Source organism: Neomonachus schauinslandi, chromosome Y (genome assembly GCF_002201575.2).
Source record: "Neomonachus schauinslandi chromosome Y, ASM220157v2, whole genome shotgun sequence".
NCBI lineage: Eukaryota > Metazoa > Chordata > Mammalia > Carnivora > Phocidae > Neomonachus > Neomonachus schauinslandi.
In genome coordinates this window covers 4,578,420-4,597,597 of record NC_058420.1, presented here as the reverse complement: position 1 = coordinate 4,597,597, position 19,178 = coordinate 4,578,420, and the positions used below count along the sequence as shown (strand labels likewise).

The 19,178-nt window shown below is 39.3% G+C and overlaps 1 protein-coding gene across 18 annotated transcripts in view; it reads left to right on the top strand.

Annotated features, from left to right (window-relative positions):
• LOC110580574 (lysine-specific demethylase 6A) overlaps window positions 1-19,178 on the top strand; it is a 172,289-nt gene that overhangs the window by 34,365 nt on the left and 118,746 nt on the right. For 17 of the 18 annotated variants that reach the window (XM_044912020.1, XM_044912006.1, XM_044912018.1 and 14 more), the window contains exon 4: window positions 2,063-2,112. The exons of the other annotated variant lie outside the window; for it this stretch is intronic. In XM_044912020.1, coding sequence (XP_044767955.1) covers window positions 2,063-2,112 — 50 coding nt within the window. The remainder of the gene's footprint in view (window positions 1-2,062; window positions 2,113-19,178) is intronic. 18 annotated transcript variants of the gene reach the window in all.

Below are 19,178 nucleotides of genomic sequence, written 5' to 3'. Positions count from 1 at the left end.
TATTTGACAGAGAAGAGACACAGTGAGAGAGGGGACACAAGCGGGGGAGTGGGAGAGGGAAGCAGGCGTCCCGTGGAGCAGGGAGCCCGACGCGGGACTTGATCCTAGGACCCTGGGACCATGACCTGAGCCGAAGGCAGACGCTTAACGACTGAACCACCCAGGCGCCCCTTGTTTTGTTTTGTTTTTAAAGATTTTATTTATTTGACAGAGACACAGAGAGAGAGGGAACACAAGCAAGGGCAATGGTAGAGGGAGAAGCAGCCTTCCCGCAGAGCAGGGAGTCCAACACGGGCTCCATCCCAGGACCCTGAGATTACGACCTGAGCCGAAGGCAGACGCTTAACGACTGAGCCACCCAGACACCCAGTTTGATTTGTTTTTGAGAGAGCTCAGTGCACATGCACTAGAGGGATGTTCAGGGTGTGTGGGGGGTGGAGAACTCGAAGCGGGCTCTGCCTTCAGCTCCATCTCATGGCCCTCAGACCATGGACCCAAGCTGAAATCAAGAGCCAAAATCAAGAGTCCGTTGCCCAACTGACTGAGCCACCCAGGCCCCCCATGGAAGGAATTTAGATAATGTTTACAGTCCTAGTGTGAAAAAGTCTGAAATTCATAAAAATGAGTGTTAGAGATATGAAAATCCTTAGCATGTTACACTATGTACAGTCTGCTTTTCTGGTATACTGCTGATACTGTCATTTTACTTTGACTTTGAGGGGCAGTGTTTATTCCTAACTATTTTATTGTAAATGTTCTCCCTGAGTTAATTTAAGAAATAAATTCAAAGACTTTCTGATATGACTGAAAATGTCAGAATTTCCTGTTTTCTTTTTTTATTTTTATTTTTTAAAGATTTATTTATTTATTTGAGAGAGTGTACAAGCTGGTGAGGGGCAGAGGCAGAGGGAGAAGCAGACTCCCCACTGAGCAGACAGCTGGAGGCGGGGCTGCATCCCAGGACCCTGGGATCATGACCCCGGCCAAAGGCAGTCACTTAACCAACTGAGCCACCTGGGTACCCCTTTTTAATTTTCTTCAGTGTTGTCACAAATTCTAATAGTTTTATATGACATCTCTTTTACCTTGTTTACCTTCCCTGCCTTTTTTAGGCTTGGCAGGAACTACTTCAAGTGATCCCAAACCTTTTCTACCTTTAGATGGTTTAGGAAGCGTGGAAATAACCATTTTGAAATTAAATTGAGGCTAGTAGTAGCTCAAGGTAATGTTGACTGTATTGATGAGGGAAACAAAGGCAAGAGACATAAAGCTTAAATTAAGTGTCCTTACAACTTGCAGCCCACTGATAGATATATGAAACTGCAGAGTGTGACCTTCTTCAAGGAACTTGTGGCTGCCTTAGTGCTTTATGTTTTATTAAAGAAAAAAGTAACCTTATTTTAAGAGCAGCTAGTCCCTTGAGATCCTGAAAGTCTTCCTTCCAAATTCCTTATATACTTACGCTATCCCTAACCCCCACTAATTAAAAAGTGTATAATCAGTCACTCTTCACAGTCCCAGTACAGCTCTTTGTGCCCATGGGTTCTGTCCCCATGCTATTATAAAATCACTTTTTTGCACCAAAAACATCCCAAGAATTCTTAGCCATTTGTTCATGAACTCCACACTTCTAAATTTCATCAGTTTGAACAGAAACATGTATGTATGTGGCTTAATTTTTCTGGGAAGTGAGTTGCATTTTTGAGGAAAAATTAGGAAATTTATTATAGTATGTAATAGACTTAGAAAATTACCATGAGATTTGGTCCGTGAGGGAAACCAAAATGATTGAAGTAATTGCCAAGACTCGACATTTATATAAGTGCAAGGATAAAATTTGATAATGGTTTTATATAGCTGATCTCCTATAAATTATTTATTTCTGTTGTGTTCATAGATAATTTTATCGGTAGCCCGTAAACATTAAATTGTTTGCTATTTATATCACAGTGTGCTGAGATGCAGGCTAGAGGGGCAGCTTATTAAAAATCAAAAATCTTTATTGTGTGGATTTTCAAATGGGACATTAAAAATTCACTAATAATTATTTTCCCTTTTTCAGCATTATCTGCATATCAGAGATACTACAGTTTACAGACTGACTACTGGAAGGTTAGTACACATTGGAATGCCAGTTTTGTTTTCTTATTTTGGGACAAATTATACAAAATCATAATTCTAAGTACATGGAGAGAGAAAGATTATTTTCTGTAGCTATTTTGTTTTGAAGTATCTTGTTCCTCATTGCTATTTTTGTGACATTTTCTTAGTAAGAGATACTAAGTGTGGTGCTTTAATAACAAACAAAATAAAAAAAAAATCCTATTCCTTTTTAAATCCAGAGCTGGAAATAAGTGAAGGATGGTGGATGGTTTTTTTTTTAAACATGCGTGAGTTAGGCTGCATGCTGAGGGAAGGATTCCTCATTTCTATATATTCTCTGTGATTGGAATTCTGCAGAGAATTAAAACTATTTTAGAAGGTCTATTTAAATAAAGAATAATGTGTAAGAATAAATTATCCATTGTATTATATCATTTGAACCAGATAAACTAGGAGGTTAATCTTTCGTAGCATATATACTTCCAAGTATGGCATAGGAAGCTAAATAGATTGCTTTTCAACAATAACTGTCATTATTCCATACCACAGAATAGAGGATATAAGCCATAATCTGTTCTGGTATAACTGCCATGAGGATTAGTTATAGACAGTGTTGTGTGCATGAATGGGAAATTTTAGGGTATGCAAAATAAATGTGTTGGTCCCTAATTTAAGTAAAAATGGAGCGGAAAGAATGAAAACTGAAGTCTACTTAATCCATAAATACTCTAATACGCTTATTTAAATTTGTTGACTAACTTTTGTTTTGGTTACAGTGTTACAGAAATATAATTCAATCTACCACAGAATACATCCTTTTGAAGGTTGAAATTCAGTGTTTTGTTTTTCTTTAAAAAGATTTTATTGTTAAGTTATTTCTACACCCAATGTGGGGCTTGAATATACAACCCCCAGATTAGGAGTTGCGTATTCTACTGATTGAATCAGCCAGGTGTCCCATGTGGTTTTTAATTAACATAGTTGTGTAAACATCACCAGTCAATTTTAGAATATGTTCATCATATGAAAACAAAACCCTGTATTCTCTTCCCTAATTCCTCCATAACCTTTTCCCTAAGGAAACAATTAATTAAGGAACAATTAATTAAGGAACTGGCTTTTTCATTTAATATGTTTTCAAAGTTTGTCCCTACTGTAGCTTGTATAGCCAGTACTTAAATATTTTATTTGACAGAGAAAGAGTGAGCACAAGTAGGGGGAGTGGCAGGCAGAGAGAGGGAGAGGGAGAGGGAGAAGCAGGCTCCTCCCCACTGGGATCAAGACCTGAGCCACCCAGGTGCTCTCTTTAAAACTTTTTGTTTGTGGGTAGGGCTGCGATCAGACTTCCCCAGCCCACTCTTGGGGCTGCAGTAGTCTGGTGTGTGTGATTGTTTTTCCTTCTCCCCAGGGCAGGAGTCTTTCTGGAGTGGTGTTGGCCCCTAGTGGGGCTTGTTGCACAGTTCCTGTGGCCTGTGCCTTGGATGGACTCTGTCCAAGAGCATATTGGAGGGGGCGCATCTGCAAAGTGTAGTGTTACAAGTTAGGTAGTGAATTTCTTCTTCTTGGGGGCCATATGTTTATGCCGGGGGAGGGGGGTTAGAAGGAGGGAAATGGTGCCTGCCAGCTCCCTTGTTCCTAGAGGAGTCTCCTAGGCATCTTTGTCCTTACAGACATGCTCTGAGATTAGTAAATAACTCTCCCTCCCTTACATACAGGTGTTTTTCAAACTGCTGCTTCTATGCTGTATGTTCCTGTGCTTTTTGTTTTGCTGTCTTATTAGCAGAGGGGACTCAATTTCCTCTAGTGAGCTGACCTTTACAAATTCAGGTTTTAAGTCTGGCTTGAACTCATGCATTTGGACCCTCTTGTTTTCAAAGACAAATGTTAGGGGATTGTTTTTCCCTGCTTGAGCTCACTGGTATGAGTGTTTGTCTCTCCCCGTCTTGCGCTCGTTCCCACGTCTGTTTAGCTCCCTCCTGTGTCTTCATCCTTCCTACCTTCTTTGTGGCCTCTGCTCTACATTTAGTTGTGGGGTTTGTTCTTGATCTCTTTGGGTTGTTTTCTGGGTTATTTACACTAATATGAGTGTTACCTAGGTGTATCCGTGGGACAGGTGCATTAGGATCCTCCTTCTCCATCTTTCCTGGAAGGCAGCTTCATTTTTTTTTTTAAATAGCAAAATTTCCAGGGGTGCCTGGGTGGCTCAGATGGTTAAGCGTCCGCCTTTAGCTCAGGTCAGGATCCCAGGGTCCTGGGATCGAGCCCCGCATCCGGGCTCCCTGCTCAGCGGGGAGCCTGCTTCTCCCTCTCCCTTTGCCTCTCTCCCTGCTCATGCTCTCTCTCTCTCTGTATCTCTGTGTCTCAAATGAATAAATAAAAGCTTTAAAAAAAAAATAGCAAAATTCCTGTATTTGGATATTCACTTTATTCTGTTAACTGTTGATGGACATTTACTATTTGTCTCCCATCTTTTGCATATAATGATTCATACTACTGTATGAATTCAAAGTTCACTTTGGAACTTGTTTTTGTTGAATGCATGTTTTTATTTCTTTTGGAATGGAGTAGAGTCTAGTGGGTTAGGTAGTAATTAAAATTCTTAAATGATCTCTAAGGCTATTTTACATACCGTGTGCACCATGTTACATCCTCACATTCTGTATGGAAGATCCCGGTTCCTCCATAATCTTGTGATTATGTCTTTAAAAAATTTTTTTTTTAATTTAAAGACGTATTTATTTGTTTTAGAGAGAGATCCCAAACAAGTAGGTAGAGGGGTAGGGGGAAAGGGATAGGGAGCTGAACTCAAGCCGACTCAAGCACAGCATCTGACACAGAGCTCATCATGACCTGAGCTGAAATCACAAGCTGAGTCCTTATCGGTACTGAGCCACCCAGGTTCTCACTGTCTTTTCAAAATTTTTATCATCCTAATGGGTGTGAAATAGTTTCCGATTGAGGTTTTTTAAGATTTTATTTATTTATCTGAGGGGGAGAGAGAGAGCGCGTGAGCGAGCACAAACACAGGGAGGGAGAGTAACAAGCCCGACCCTGCTCTGAGCACAGAGCCGGACATTGAACATGGGGCTTGATTCCACACCACCAAGATCATGACCTGAACAGAAACTAAGAGTCCGACACTCAGCCGAGTGACTCACCCAGGCTCCCCTCCCACTGAAGTTTTTATTTTCATTGCCCTCAAGACTAATGATGTTTGAACATTTTCCTGTTAATTGGCTGTTTGTGTATGGTTTTTTTTGAGAAATGTGTATTCAGATTCTTTGTCCAATTGTAATTATTTGTCATTAATCTTAATTTGCTAGAGTTATTTATCTCATAGATTTATGGAGGTTTTCTCCTATTTTGTAGGTTGTCTTTTCATATGTGATAGAACTCCTTAAAGCACAAAAGTTTGCCTACCATATATCTATTTTTTTTCCTTTTGTTGCTTCATGCTGTTTGGTCCCTTATACCTGTTAAGAATCTGTAGCCATAAAAATTGTTTCTTTTCTTTAAAGAGTTTTAAAATTGTTACTCTTTTACATCCTTCATCATTTTGAGTTAATTTTTGTATGTGGTGTGAGGTCAAGTTCCAACTTTATTCTTTTGCATTTGGGTTTGGGTATCTCTTTCTCCCAGTACTGTTTGTTCAAAAGAAAATTTTTCCCTGTTTTGACTCTGTTAATAGTCTCTTAACCTTATATGTGTGGGTTTACTTCTAGACTCTCAGTTTTATTTCATTGATATTTTATACCTTCAGTACCACATTTTGCATTTTATTTTTTAAACCTACTTAATTATTGTTGAATCTAAATTTTGTCTCATAGGCAGCAGATAGACTATCTTATTATAAATGGAATTGTTTCTGTAGTTTTATTTTCAGACATTCATTTTTTTTTTTTTAAGATTTTTTATTTATTTATTTGACAGAGAGATAGCGAGAGCAGGAACACAAGCAGGGGGAGTGGGAGAGGGAGAAGCAGGCTTCCTGCCGAGCAGGGAGCCTGATGTGGGACTCGATCCCAGGACCCTGGGATCATGACCTGAGCCAAAGGCAGACGCTTAACGACTGAGCCACCCAGGCGCCCTCAGACATTCATTTTAAGTGTGAGAATTGTGTATAGATTTTGTATTTTCAGCCTTGCTGAACTTGTTTATCAATTCTAATACTTACTGTGAGTTATTTTGGATTTCCTGTGTATAAGATCATGTCATCTGCAAATGTAGATTGTTTTACCACTACTCTTCCAATTTGGATGCTTTTTGCTAGTTTCCTCCCTTTGTTCTTCCCTCTGTCCCTTTCCTCCCTACCATAACTGCGCCAATTACAATCTCTAATAAAATGTTAAGTACAAATGGTGAGAGCAGGCATTATTGTCTTGCTTCTGCTTTGAAGAGGAAAACATGTTGTTTTTCACCTAGTTTGATGTTAAATGGGGGTTATTTATTAGTTATCTTTTATTAGGGTGTAAGAAGATCTTTTATTTTATTTGTGCTTTTTCATCATGAAAAGTTGTTCAGTTTGGTCCTCTTTTGCATCTGTTTAGATCATGATTCCTTGTTTGATTCATTGGTTATTTAAGAAGTACAATTTCAACCTTTTTGGGGTTATTTTAAAATTTCATTACATTTTATTCAAAGAACATACAGTTGATTCTTGAACAACGGGGTTAGAGACATCAACACTATGCATTCGAAAAATCTGTGTATAACTTTTGACTTCCCAAAAAAGTTAACTGCTAATTGGTGACTTGAAGGCTTACCAATAACACCATTGATTAACACTTATTTTGTATATTATTTGTATTACATACTGAATTCTTCAAATAAGCTACAGAAAACATTAATAAAGACATAAAAGTTTAGAAAATACATAAGCAGTACAATACTGTATTTATGCAAAAAAAATCCAGGTAAGTGGACCCACATAATTCAAACTCATTTTTGAAGGCCAGCTGTTCTTTACACTTTTTCAGTTCCTTTTTATTTATTCAGATTTATTTTATGGCATTAGATGTAGTTTTATCTTGGAGAATGTTTCATGTGCACAAGAATATATATTCTGTTTTTGTTGGGTTAAGTGTTCTCTGTTAAGTTTACTGGGTTGAAAGTTCTGTTCAAGTTGTCTGTTTTCCTGTTGATCTTTTGTTCTATCTGTGTTGAATATGAGATTGAACTATTGATGAATTGCCTACTTTTGGGGATCAGTTTTTGCTTCATGTATATTCTGGTGCTCTCTTGTTAGGAGCATATATGTTTATAATTATTGTATGTTTTTAATGAATAAATTGTTTTTGCTTTTGTTCCAACTTTTTGGAGATATAAACTGACAAAACTGTTTAAGTTTAAAGAATACATATATGTGTTTAAGGTATATAATTTTGATCTGATAAATTTATGTTGCAAAATGTTTGACATGCTTGCATTAGCTATTACCTTTATCAGGTCCTAAAACTACCACTTTTTTTGTCTTGAGAACTTAAAAAATTTGCCAGCTTAACTTTCAGATACATAATACAGAGATTGATACCTTCAGTGTCCTTATAATTTCCAGCAACTTCTTTTTGTTTTGAAGTATTAAGTTTCATATTAGTATAGATAATCCAGAATTTTCATAATTGTTTTCATGATATATTGCTGTCCATCTTTTTATTTATAATCTGTGCCTTTGAATGTAAAGAATTTCTTCTGAAGGCAGTATATAGTTAGATCTTTAATTTCATCCAGTGGGATAATTTGCACATTCTCATTTTTAATCCCATGTGTTTTTTTGTCATTCATTTAATGGATATACATCTGTCTTTATACTTTTATGTCTGTTTTTTGACCTCAATTCTTACATTACTGCTTTATTTTGCAGAAAGCGAATATATTTTAATTTCTTCAGATTTTTTTTCATTTTATCTTTTTGAATTATTTCATTAGTAGTGCTTTAGGGCTTACCCATGTACATATTAAGTTATGAATTTACTTAGTTATAGTAAATACTTAAAATGTAGAAACAAACATTATTCTTATATACCTCTATGTACGTGTTTCCCTTTTTTTATTCTTAAAAACTTTATGCCAGTAAGTGTTGCAACTCCAACATTTACATTGTTGTACACATTATGTAATAGTATAGCGTTAGAAGATTAGTTTATAGGGCGCCTGGGTGGCTCAGATGGTTAAGCGTCTGCCTTCGGCTCAGGTCATGATCCCAGGGTTCTGGGATCGAGTCCCACATCGGGCTCCCTGCTCCTTGGGAGCCTGCTTCTCTCTCTCTCTCTCTCTCTCTGTCTCTCATGAATAAATAAAATCTTAAAAAAAAAAAAAGATTAGTTTATATAATTGTCAACTTTAAAAAAGAAAGATAGTTTTGTTAGCCTTTTAAATTCTTATTTCTTATTCTCATAATTGTTTTGTATGTTTGATTTACCACCTGGAGTCTTTCTTTAGCCCAGTACATCTTTGTTCCCATTAACCCCATTTGTTTTGTAATTAATAACAAACTACATTGCAATATATATTAGGCCTAACAGTAGTTATATATAGATTGCTTAGTTGTTTTTCAGTCGGATAGAAGAAAAGAAAGGAACTATGATGTATGCCGTGTTCCATAATTGCATTTATTATCTTTACCAACACTTTCTGGTCTTTGTTGTTGTTGTTCTTGTGGTATTGTGTGGGGGGGTGGTTTGGGAACTTTAAATTACTTAGGCTCTTGCTGTAAGGCTGAAGAGCTTTATTAGAATTATTGAAAGGTGGGTGTGTTTGCAGTGAAAAAAAAATTTTTTTTAATCTGCAAATGTTTGGGTGCCTGGGTGGCTCAGTCGTTAAACGTCTGCGTTTGGCTCAGGTCATGATCCCAGAGTCCTGGGATTGAGCCCCACATCAGGTTCCTTGCTCCGCAAGGAGCCTGCTTCTCCCTTTCCCACTCCCCCTGTTTGTGTTCCCTCTCTAGCTGTCTCTCTCTCTGTGTCAAATAAATAAATAAAATCCTTTAAAAAAATAAATCTGGAAATGTTTATTTATCCTTCATTGTTGAAAGAGCTTTGCTAGGATAGAGAATTCTTGGTTGACTGTTTTCTTTGAACAGTTTGAACATTATCGCTGTATCTTAGGAGAAATCATATGTCAATCAAATTGGTTTTTTTGGGTAAATTATTTTTTTTTCTTTTGCTTTCAAGATCCTCTATTTGTCTTTATTTTTCAGCGTTTTATTTTTCTTTATTTTCTTTCTTTTTTTTTTTTTAAGATTCTTATTCATCTGACAGAGAGACAGCGAGAGAGGAAACACAAGCAGGGGAAGTGGGAGAGGGAGAAGCAGACTCTCCACTAAGCAGAGAGCCTGATGCGGGGCTCAGTCCCAGGACTCTGAGATCATGACCCAGGCGCCCCCATTTTCTTATTTTTTAAAGATTTTATTTATTTGACAGAGAAAGCACAAGCAGGGGCAGCAAGCAAGGCTCACAGCTGAGCGGGGAGCCTGATGGGGGATTCAGTTGCAGGACCCTGGGATCATGACCCGAGCTGAAGGCAGTTGCTTAACTGACTGAGCCACTCAGGTGCCCCATTTTTCAGTACTTTTAAAAAGGATTTATTTATTTATTTTAGACAGATGAGGGGGAGGGGCAGACTCCTTGCTGAGTGCTGAGCCTGACTCGGCTGATCTCGAGATCCTGAGACCATGACCTGAGCTGAAATCCAAGAGGAGTTGGATACTTAACCCAACTGAGCCACCCCAGCCCCTGTTTTTCAGCATTTTTTACTTTATTATTTTTTTAAATTTTATTTTTTTTTAAAAGATTTTATTTATTTGCCAGAGAGAGAGAGAGTGGGAGAGGGAGCACAAGCAGGGGAAGGGCACCAGAGGGAGAAGCAGCTCCTTAAAGATTTTATTTATTTATTTGACAGAGAGAGACAGTGAGAGAGGGAACACAAGCAGGGGGAGCAGGAGAGGGAGAAGCAGGCTTCCCGTGGAGCAGAGAGCCCGATGCGGGGCTCCTGGGATTATGACCTGAGCCGAAGGCAGACGCTTAACAACTGAGCCACCCAGGTGCCCCTGCCATATATTTTTAAGTGCACACATTCATTTGCCTACTTCAAATATACTTTTGGCCCCTCTAATTAACTTTTGATTTAGTTAATTTTTTTAGCTCCAGAATTTCCATTTGATTTTTTTCTCTTTATTATGTAAACTCTATGCCCAACATGGGGCTCAAACTCATGACGTACCATCACTACCACCATCCCCATCCCCCCCAGTCAAAAGTCACATGCTTCCCTGACTGAGCCAGACAGGTACTCCTGTTCAATTATATTTTTATGATTTTATATTTTGTGTTGATATTCTTTATTTGGTAAGACATTGTCACCAAAATTTACTTTTTGAAATACATTTTAGTTAATGAATATGTGTATAATGGCTATTTTAAATTTGTTAAACCAGTCATATGGTTGGGACACCTGGATGTCTCATTTGGTCAAGTGTCCAGCTGTTGATTTTTGGCTCAGGTCATGATATCAAGGTTCTGAGATCAAGCCTTGTGTGGGGTTTGGTGCTCACTGGGGAGTCTGCTTCTTCCGCTCCCTCTGACCTGACTCATGCACTCTCGTGCGCTTTCTCTCTCTCTTTTTCAAATAAAACCTTTTTTTTTTTCTTTTTTAAGATTTTACTAATTTTTTGACAGAGAGAGACACAGTGAGAGAGGGAACACAAGCAAGGGTAGTGGGAGAGGCAGAAGCAGGCTTCCCGCTGAGCAGGGAGCCAGATGTTGAGCTCGATCCTAGGACCCTGGCTTCACGACCTGAGCTGAAGGCACAGCCCAACAACTGAGCCACCCAGGCGCCCCTCAAATAAAATCCTTAAAAAAACCCCAAAAACCCACACTATATGGTCACCAACAGTTCCTCTTGACTTTTTGCTTATGGATAGGTCTGATGATCCTATATCCCTCTGTGTCTTTTAACATTTATTTGGAAGGGAAATTTGTTTTACATTATTATTTACATTATAAATGTAGGAATTCTGGGTGTAGTGATTGCACTTTTTCCAAAGGCCTTGTATTTTTCCCCCTTACTTGATTAGTGAATGGATGGATTATTTTTGTAAAGTATATTTCCCTCCTGCAGTGTGAAGCCTTTGACGACCCTCTTCGGAGGCTATAGCTTTGATTACGCATGCAGTATGTCCTGGAATGACAATGGTTTTTAATAGGGCCAACTTTTCCATTACTGTTCTCAGCTGTGCAGCTGCACTAGTTATATCTGTGATGTTTAGTTTTCTTTAAAGATTATTTATTTGAGAGAGTGTGTGTGCGAGCACAACCAGGGGGAGAGGCAGAGGGAGAGGGAGAAGCAGACTCCTGCTGAGCAAGGAGCCTGATGTGAGACTCGATTCTAGGACCCTGGGTTCACGACCTGAGCTGAAGGCAGATGCTTAGCTGACTAAGCTACCCAGGCGTCCTGGTTTTTAGTTTCCTGCAGTACTTCAGGACATAAATTATTCCACAAATATTCTAATTAAAGTTTGGGTCTTTTGCAGTAATAGTTTTTTGTTTGTTTTTTAAAAGATCTTATTTATGTATTTGACACAGTGAGAGCGAGCACAAGCAGGGGGAGCGGCAGGCAGAGGGAGAGGGAGAAGCAGACTCGCACTGAGCAAGGAGCCCGAAGCGGGACTCAGTCCCAGGACCCTGAGATCATGACCTGAGCGGAAGGCAGACGCTTTACCAACTGAGCCACCCAGGTGCCCCTGCAGTAATAGTTTTTGAAGTGATTGTTTGGGATTTGTCCTGATTTCAGGAGTGATTTTGCTGGTTGACTCTTTCTGTAGGTCTATCTGATAAGCTCTCTAACCTGTAGGTTCCTATTTTGCTCCTCATTTCAATGTGTGGGTTCTCTTCTCAACACAACCAAATAATTCTCAAAGACCAGCATGATGTCCTACAAGTCAACTAAAAGATAGCGTCAGGCTCAGTCCCACTAAACATATCCCCCTACCACCTTCAGATGCCGAATGCAAGTCCAGGTTGATACTTCTGACTGACTACAGATTGGAGGTTCCTTCCATTGTTACTGAAACTGGGTTCACCTTTTGGTGGGCATTGACCTAAAAGACTCAAAGAAGGCAAAGGATTGAACTAAGCCAAAGAATTCAGAAAGGAAGAGTTTTACTTGCAACAGGTAGTGGAGAGCCCTGGGGATTTTTCCAAAGCAGTATCTCCCCGAACAGAATGGGGCAAGTTTTACGGGAAGGGTGTATACATATTTATGAAGTGGCTTGCACCTTGGGGAATACATCATGGGGCAGGAGTCATCTTAGGGGTAACCGATTCCAGGTCTAAGTCACAAGGTCTGGCCAGGGTCAGCATTGCCAGTTCTCTAACTCTAGTTAGTCTGATATCTGAGTCCTCGAATGTGTTTAAATCCTGCAGAGATAAATAACTCAGAACTATGCATCAGGTCACTCTTCACTTTTGAGTCAGTACTGGGAGTTATATCACTGATTTATTGTCCCTTATATGTGTAGGCTGTCTCCTGGTTTGGCAGTGTTTGTTCTTTCTTTCATAATATGGCTGGCAGCCTAAAAGGACTTTTGACAAGAAAGCCATGTCTGTCTGTCTTTTTCTGGAGACCAATAACTCCTTGTGCTTACATTTATTACATAAGGATGTAAGTCAAGAGGAGGCATTTGGAAGAGATGCATTGGGCAAAATGTGGAAAATGGGTGTGGGGCCTCCATTTTCTCTAAATGTACCACTCTTTTGAGTATTTCCGCATATTCACCAACAGGAAGCTCGCTGATTTTAGATTTTAGAATACAGGTTCTATATTTTAGATTTTAAGGAGACTTTATTATATCGATATGATTGGCTAAATCATTGGTCATTGGTGCCTGAACTCAGTCTCTAGCCCCTCTCTCCCTCTGGAAGTTGGAAGGATGGAGCTGAAAGTTCCAACTCTCCTATCACATGGTTGGTTCTTTTTATGATCAGCCCTATTCTTAGATAACCTAGGGGCATCTAGAAGTCACCTCAATAAGATAGACACCCTTATGCCTTTTATCACTTAGGAATGTGCCTGAAACAGGGATGAAGACCAAATATATATTTCTTATTATAAAACATTATCACAAGGTTTATCTTATATATCTAAGTCTTTTGTTTTATCACAATGTTGACTCCTTCTGAGAGTGCCCCTATTCTTGAATTTCTCGATTATTCATTGGTGAATGAAGTCAGTTGTTTTGGTAAAGCTTTGTGTAGCTTAGTGCAGCCCTCTTTGGCAAAATCTCTGAACCACAGTTTTGTATTTAGGTCTTGGGACAACGGTAAGTAATGTTTTCATTGACACCCTTGTTTTAGGAGTTATGTGCTTGATGGAGTGTTTGGCAGTAGCGTCAGGTCTTCTCAACTGGCCTCTTCTGGTGTGGCCACCATCTTATGAATCCAGCGGGTGTGTAAAAGATGGTGGGGCTCTACTCTTCTTTTATTTTATTTTATTTTATTATTTTTATTTATTTATTTTATTTTATTTTATTTTTTAGTTTAGTTTAGTTTTGGGCGGGGCTCTACTCTTCTAAGTGCGCTGTTCCCAACGTAAGAATCTTTGTCCCATGCATGGTGATTTGGTATGCAGAAGAGAGTCAGCCATCCATGCTCCTAACCCCATACCCACCTGCTGTCACATGGAGCTTAGTGTCTGCAAGATCTAGCTAGCTACTACTCCTCTCTGGAAGATACAAGATCCCTTTGAGTGGGAGCTAGGGCAGAAGGAACCCGTATTCTTGATTGCACCCTTCTGAGATGAAGTTTCTGTCACAGTAATCTAAGAAGGTAGAGGTAAAGTTTCATGATTCAAACTCCAAAGACTAACATTTCTGTGGTTTAGTAGTTTTTCTTCCACTAAACAGGTTTCTGCATTTGCTATACAGTCTAAGACGTTTGAAGATATTTTAACTGGTTATACTTTTTTTTTTTTTTAAGACAGAGAATATAAGCAGGGGGAGAGGAGCAAAGGGAGAGGGAGAAGCAGGCTCCCCATTGAGCGTGAAGCCCGACGTGGGGCTTGATCCCAGAATCCTGGGATCATGACCCGGAGCCACAGGTGGACACTTGATGACTGAGCCACCCAGGTGGCCTGGTTGTACTCTTTATAATGTTTACCATTCTTTTTCTGGAAGCAAGTCCACATTACATTGTCATACAGGACATTGAATTACCACTTACAGTTCTATATTTATTTGTATATGGTTTTTGACTTAACCATAATATTTATTTTTGGGAATGTTCAGTAATGCACTTGAAAAGAACTTAATGTAATGTTTACATAATATAGTGTTTTCTACCCTTTAAGTAATCTTGAATGTGTTTTTATATTTGAAATGTGTTTTTTTTCCTCAGCATATAAATGGTGTCTCCCTGTTTTTTTAAAAAAAAGAATCTGATGATCTCTAGGTTTTTGTTTTTTTTTCCAAATTGGTCAATGCTTTTTATTTCTTATTTTTTTAAAGATTTTATTTATTTGAGAGAGACAGCACAGAGTGAGAGTGAGAAGCAGACTTCTTGCAGAGCAGGGAGCCCGATGGGCTCTATCCCAAGATGCTGAGATCATGATCTGAGGTGAAGGCAGATGATTAATGACGGAGCCACGTAGGCGCTCTGATCTCTGGGTTTCAACTGTGTAACTGGGCCAGAGGCCATGTCTCCAGGGGTCCCAAACAATCAGCCCAGTTTTAGCCACTCAACACTGACAAAATCCAAAGGCAGAGGAATGACTGGTGATGAAACAAGAAAGGAGTTTATTTCACTGAGGCCGACACCAGAAAGACAGTGGACTAAGGTCTCAAAAACTGCCTGCAAAGTGCTGAAAAGAGTTCTAAGTTTATATAAGGAGATTGTGGGATGAAAGTGGGTAGGTATATGCAGGTGGGCAAAGGTCAGGTTGATCCATCATTTGTCTTGGGGTCAGTCCCAGGATTCTTGCTAGCTCAGGCAGTTCTTATGGCTTGAGGGGGTAGTTTTGGTTCCCATCAGGGAATGCTTTGTCCTCACGGTCTTTTTGCCTGAGTTAAGAGATAAGCTGGAAAGAACTTAATCAGTGAGTACACAGTGAGGTCAGAATGGAGGTAGTTGCAGTCCTACTTTGATAGAAAATTTTAATCCATTTTCATTTAATATAAAAAAATTTTTTTAAAAAGATTTATTTATTTATTTGACAGAGAGACAGCGAGAGAGGAAACAGAAGCAGGGGGAATGGGAAAGGGAGAGCCAGGCTTCCTGCTGAGCAGGGAGCCCGATGCGGGGCTCGATCCCAGGATCCTGGGATCATGACCTGAGCTGAAGGCAGACGCTTAAGGACTGAGCCACCCAGGCACCCCTAATATAAATTATTAAGTTGTGTTTGCAACTTCCACCCATTATTTTACTTTTTTCCTTCTTATATTTTTTAGTTTGTTCTTCCTTTTTTTGTGTAAGTCTTGAAGTTTTTACTGTTCCTTTTTTCTTCATTAACTCATCAGCTGTATTTACTCATTTGTTTTCTTTAATAATACTATGCAAATTAGGATATTTCAGCCATGTTATTGTTAACATTTGGGCAGTTAATTCTGTGTTTGTGGATGTCTGTGCCATATAGATGTATAGCAGAATATGTGCCCTTGCCATTTAAATTCTAGTAGCACCCTCCCTTTAATAGCTGTGATAGTAAAAATTTATGTTATGTAATGTTACTGAGAGACAAATTTCTCATGATTGAGACTCCTTGCTCCATGTATTTCAGTATTCATTTTAAGTTATTAACTTTTAAGAAAATAATATACTAGTTCCCTATCTGTGTAGTAAGTTTAGAACAGGACATGTAATTTATATACTATATATCTCTTTCTTTTAATCAGTTGAGGAAAAAGATGCTGGGATCACTTCTCGACATGTTTTTGTATTTTACATGTTTAAGTTGCCTTGAGTTAGTATCTAGGAATGGGATTTCTGAGGTATAAAGTTACACTTTATTAGAATCTACCCAGACTTTTTTCCTCTAAATGGTTTGTACTTTGTTAAAACTAGTACCTTGTATAAGGCTTCTTTTGCTTCATATCCTCAGTAGCACCTAGTCTTGTGACATTTATTTATTTATGCATTTTATTTATTCATGAGAGAGAGAGAGAGCACAGCACTGGGAGGAGCAGAGGGAGAGGGAGAAGCAGGGAGCCAGGGAGCCTGGCGGGCAGAGGTGAACTGAAGGCAGAGGCTTAACCACCTGAGCCACCCAGGCACGTCCCTTTCCCCCCATTTTATTGAATGCCTAAATTCTTAATGAGTCTTTGCTGTGTAGGTCTCCTCACTACCACAGTAGAAACTACTTATCCACTTCAGTCTAAGGGATTAACCTTGCCCTATGGATGGAAACTAAAATTTCCTCAGATGTTAAAGTTGCCATGCAAAGCAATGCTGATTTTCCTCAGGATCTGTACTCCTTCACCTTCTTCTTTCTTTAGACCTAAGTAGATACAAGTCCCAGTGTGTCTCTGTGGTTCAGGTTCAAATTTTAATCCATGAGAAAGTGCACTAAACTCCAAAAGAACTCCCTTCAGTTTTCCAGTTTATATACACATAAGTTCAGGTAACCTGTGTGGGAATGAATAATATTAAGTGTATTGAGCAATGGTGGAAGGAACATAAAAGTTGGATCAGGCTGCATTTTTTTATTTGGGCTAGGCAGAGAACCTGCACTTAATATTGTAGCCTGTACAGTACAGCTCTGTCAGTTTGTTTGGCTTGCTGAAAAATGGACCAAAAGGTGGACCTCCTTAGTGAGCGACCTAGAAAATCTGGACATACCTTGGCTTATTGTGGAGGAATTGATTGGATTGTTAATGTGTGTTGTCACTTAAGACTTACCCTTAAATGACCTACTGGGAGGGTACAGAAGATGTACCTTTCACCATGATTGTGAGAAATTCATGAGAGTAACTTCTGCATCCTTTTTTTGATTTTATGATTGATCTTTTTAGGCCAGACTATAAAGTGGGAACTATGGTCATTGAATCAGGAGCAGTGGGAGTGATTGGATCCTAGGGTGGTAACAGTTAAGTGGTGGCACTTGCCAGAGGCTAGGTGGGCATGGTTAACATAATACGTGTTTGGTTATCATGGTATTCCTAGAAGTAAAATGGATAGGAGTCCTACTCAATACATGCTTGATGTTTTATAAGTAGAAAAGTTGTAGATCAAGTCACCAAAAATCTAACCAGAATCATAGACACAGAGAATTTGAGTCTTTCAGTCATTTTCTAGATTTGAGCTACTCTTTAGTCCCTGAACTCCTTGAATGGAGTTCAAGGACTGGAGGTCAAAGGACCCAAGTACCCTGAAAACTTACACTGTGTGGGGCACCTGGATGGCTCAGTCATTAAGCGTCTGCCTTCGGCTCAGGTCATGATCCCAGGGTCCTGGGATCGAGCCCCGCATCGGGCTCCCTGCTCAGCAGGAAGCCTGCTTCTCCCTTTCCCACTCCCCCTGCTTGTGTTCCCTCTCTCACTGTTTCTCTGTCAAAAAAAAACAAAAACAAAAAAAAACTTACACTGTGCATCCTGATCCTTTTTACCAGGCTTCTCCAAATGGCACATTGTCTTTTTACTAGGGTAAGTGTGCATTGGGGAATAAAAAATAATCCTTTGAGATCTACTGGAAATTGACTCTGAACTGACACTAATTCCTGGAAGACCCAAAACATCTTTATCATCTACCAGTAAGAGTAGGTGTTTATGGGAGGTTACATGATCAATGACATTGTAATTTAGATCTTTTCATAGTGGGTCCAGTGGGTCGCTGAATCCATTCTGTGGTTATTTCTCCAATTTCATCATGCATATTTGGAATAGATACATACTCAGTAGCTGGCAGAATCCCCAAATAGGCTCCATGACTTGCAGAGTTAGGGCTATTATATTGGGAAAGTACAAGTAAAAGCCATTAGAATTGTCTCTAAGAAAATAGTAAACCAAAAGTGGTACTTAATTTCTGGATCTCCAGTTGGAGAGGTTTTGCATCATCATCAAAGACTTGAAGGCGCAGGAGTCATGATTCCTGACACATTCACATTCACCTCACCTCATGGATCCTTCACTAGAAGGATGCAAAATTATAGTACATTTTCATAAGTTTAACCACATTATTCTAATTGCAGCTGCTATATCAGATGGGATTTAATTCCTTTAGGAAATTAACATTTTATCCTGTACCTATTTTGCAGCTGTTGATTTAGAATATGCCCTTTTTTCCCACATGTATCAATATGCACCACCAGAACTAGTTTTATGGTTTTTGTTTTTTTATTGTTGTTGTCAAATGCTCCTTTACTGAAATACTGTCCTTTATAGTTCTTAACTGGCTGGGAATTCCACTGCATCACTATTGATGTCATCCTCTATGATGTCAGGAGGAATGTGGCCATCAATATTACAGCCCACAGATTGGGCAGTCCCCAGGAACTCTTTAAGGGTTCCAGAGAGTTCTCTGGCTAGAGATCAGTGCTTTGTCTGTTGGGCAGTGCTGACAATCCCATCAAAAGTGACATTTCTTCTGTGCTTAATGTTTTCTGCTGTTTTCTGTCTCCTGGCAGTTCCTTGAGGGCTTTGATAACCAGGGCCAAGCAGAAGGTACCACTTAAATCTGGGCCTGTCTGTTCTGAATGGTCAGTTTACTGTAATCCTCAGACCCTCCCAGTCACTGTTGGTCTTGGTGATGTCATCACCAACCTTTTTTTGGACACAGGCCCAGGGGGCCAATCTTCCAGGTGGTGCAGACACAGCACTGACTTCCCCACCTATGTGCCTCAGGTATAAAACAACGATCTCGTTGGAATCTAACTGAAGTGGTATGGTGGACGTGGTTTGTGTCAGATGCACCCGGATTTGGGACAACTGAAGACATTTGCACCTTCGCCTCCTCCCTGCTGAAAGCCAAAAGCTTGTTTTTTGTTTTTGCATGGCAGTACCAGCAATACAACTTCATTGTCTGCCTTTAGGAGTTTATCAGTTCTTCAGCTTTGTGTTACAATTTAGTTTGCAGGAATCTTTTTTTTTTTTTTTT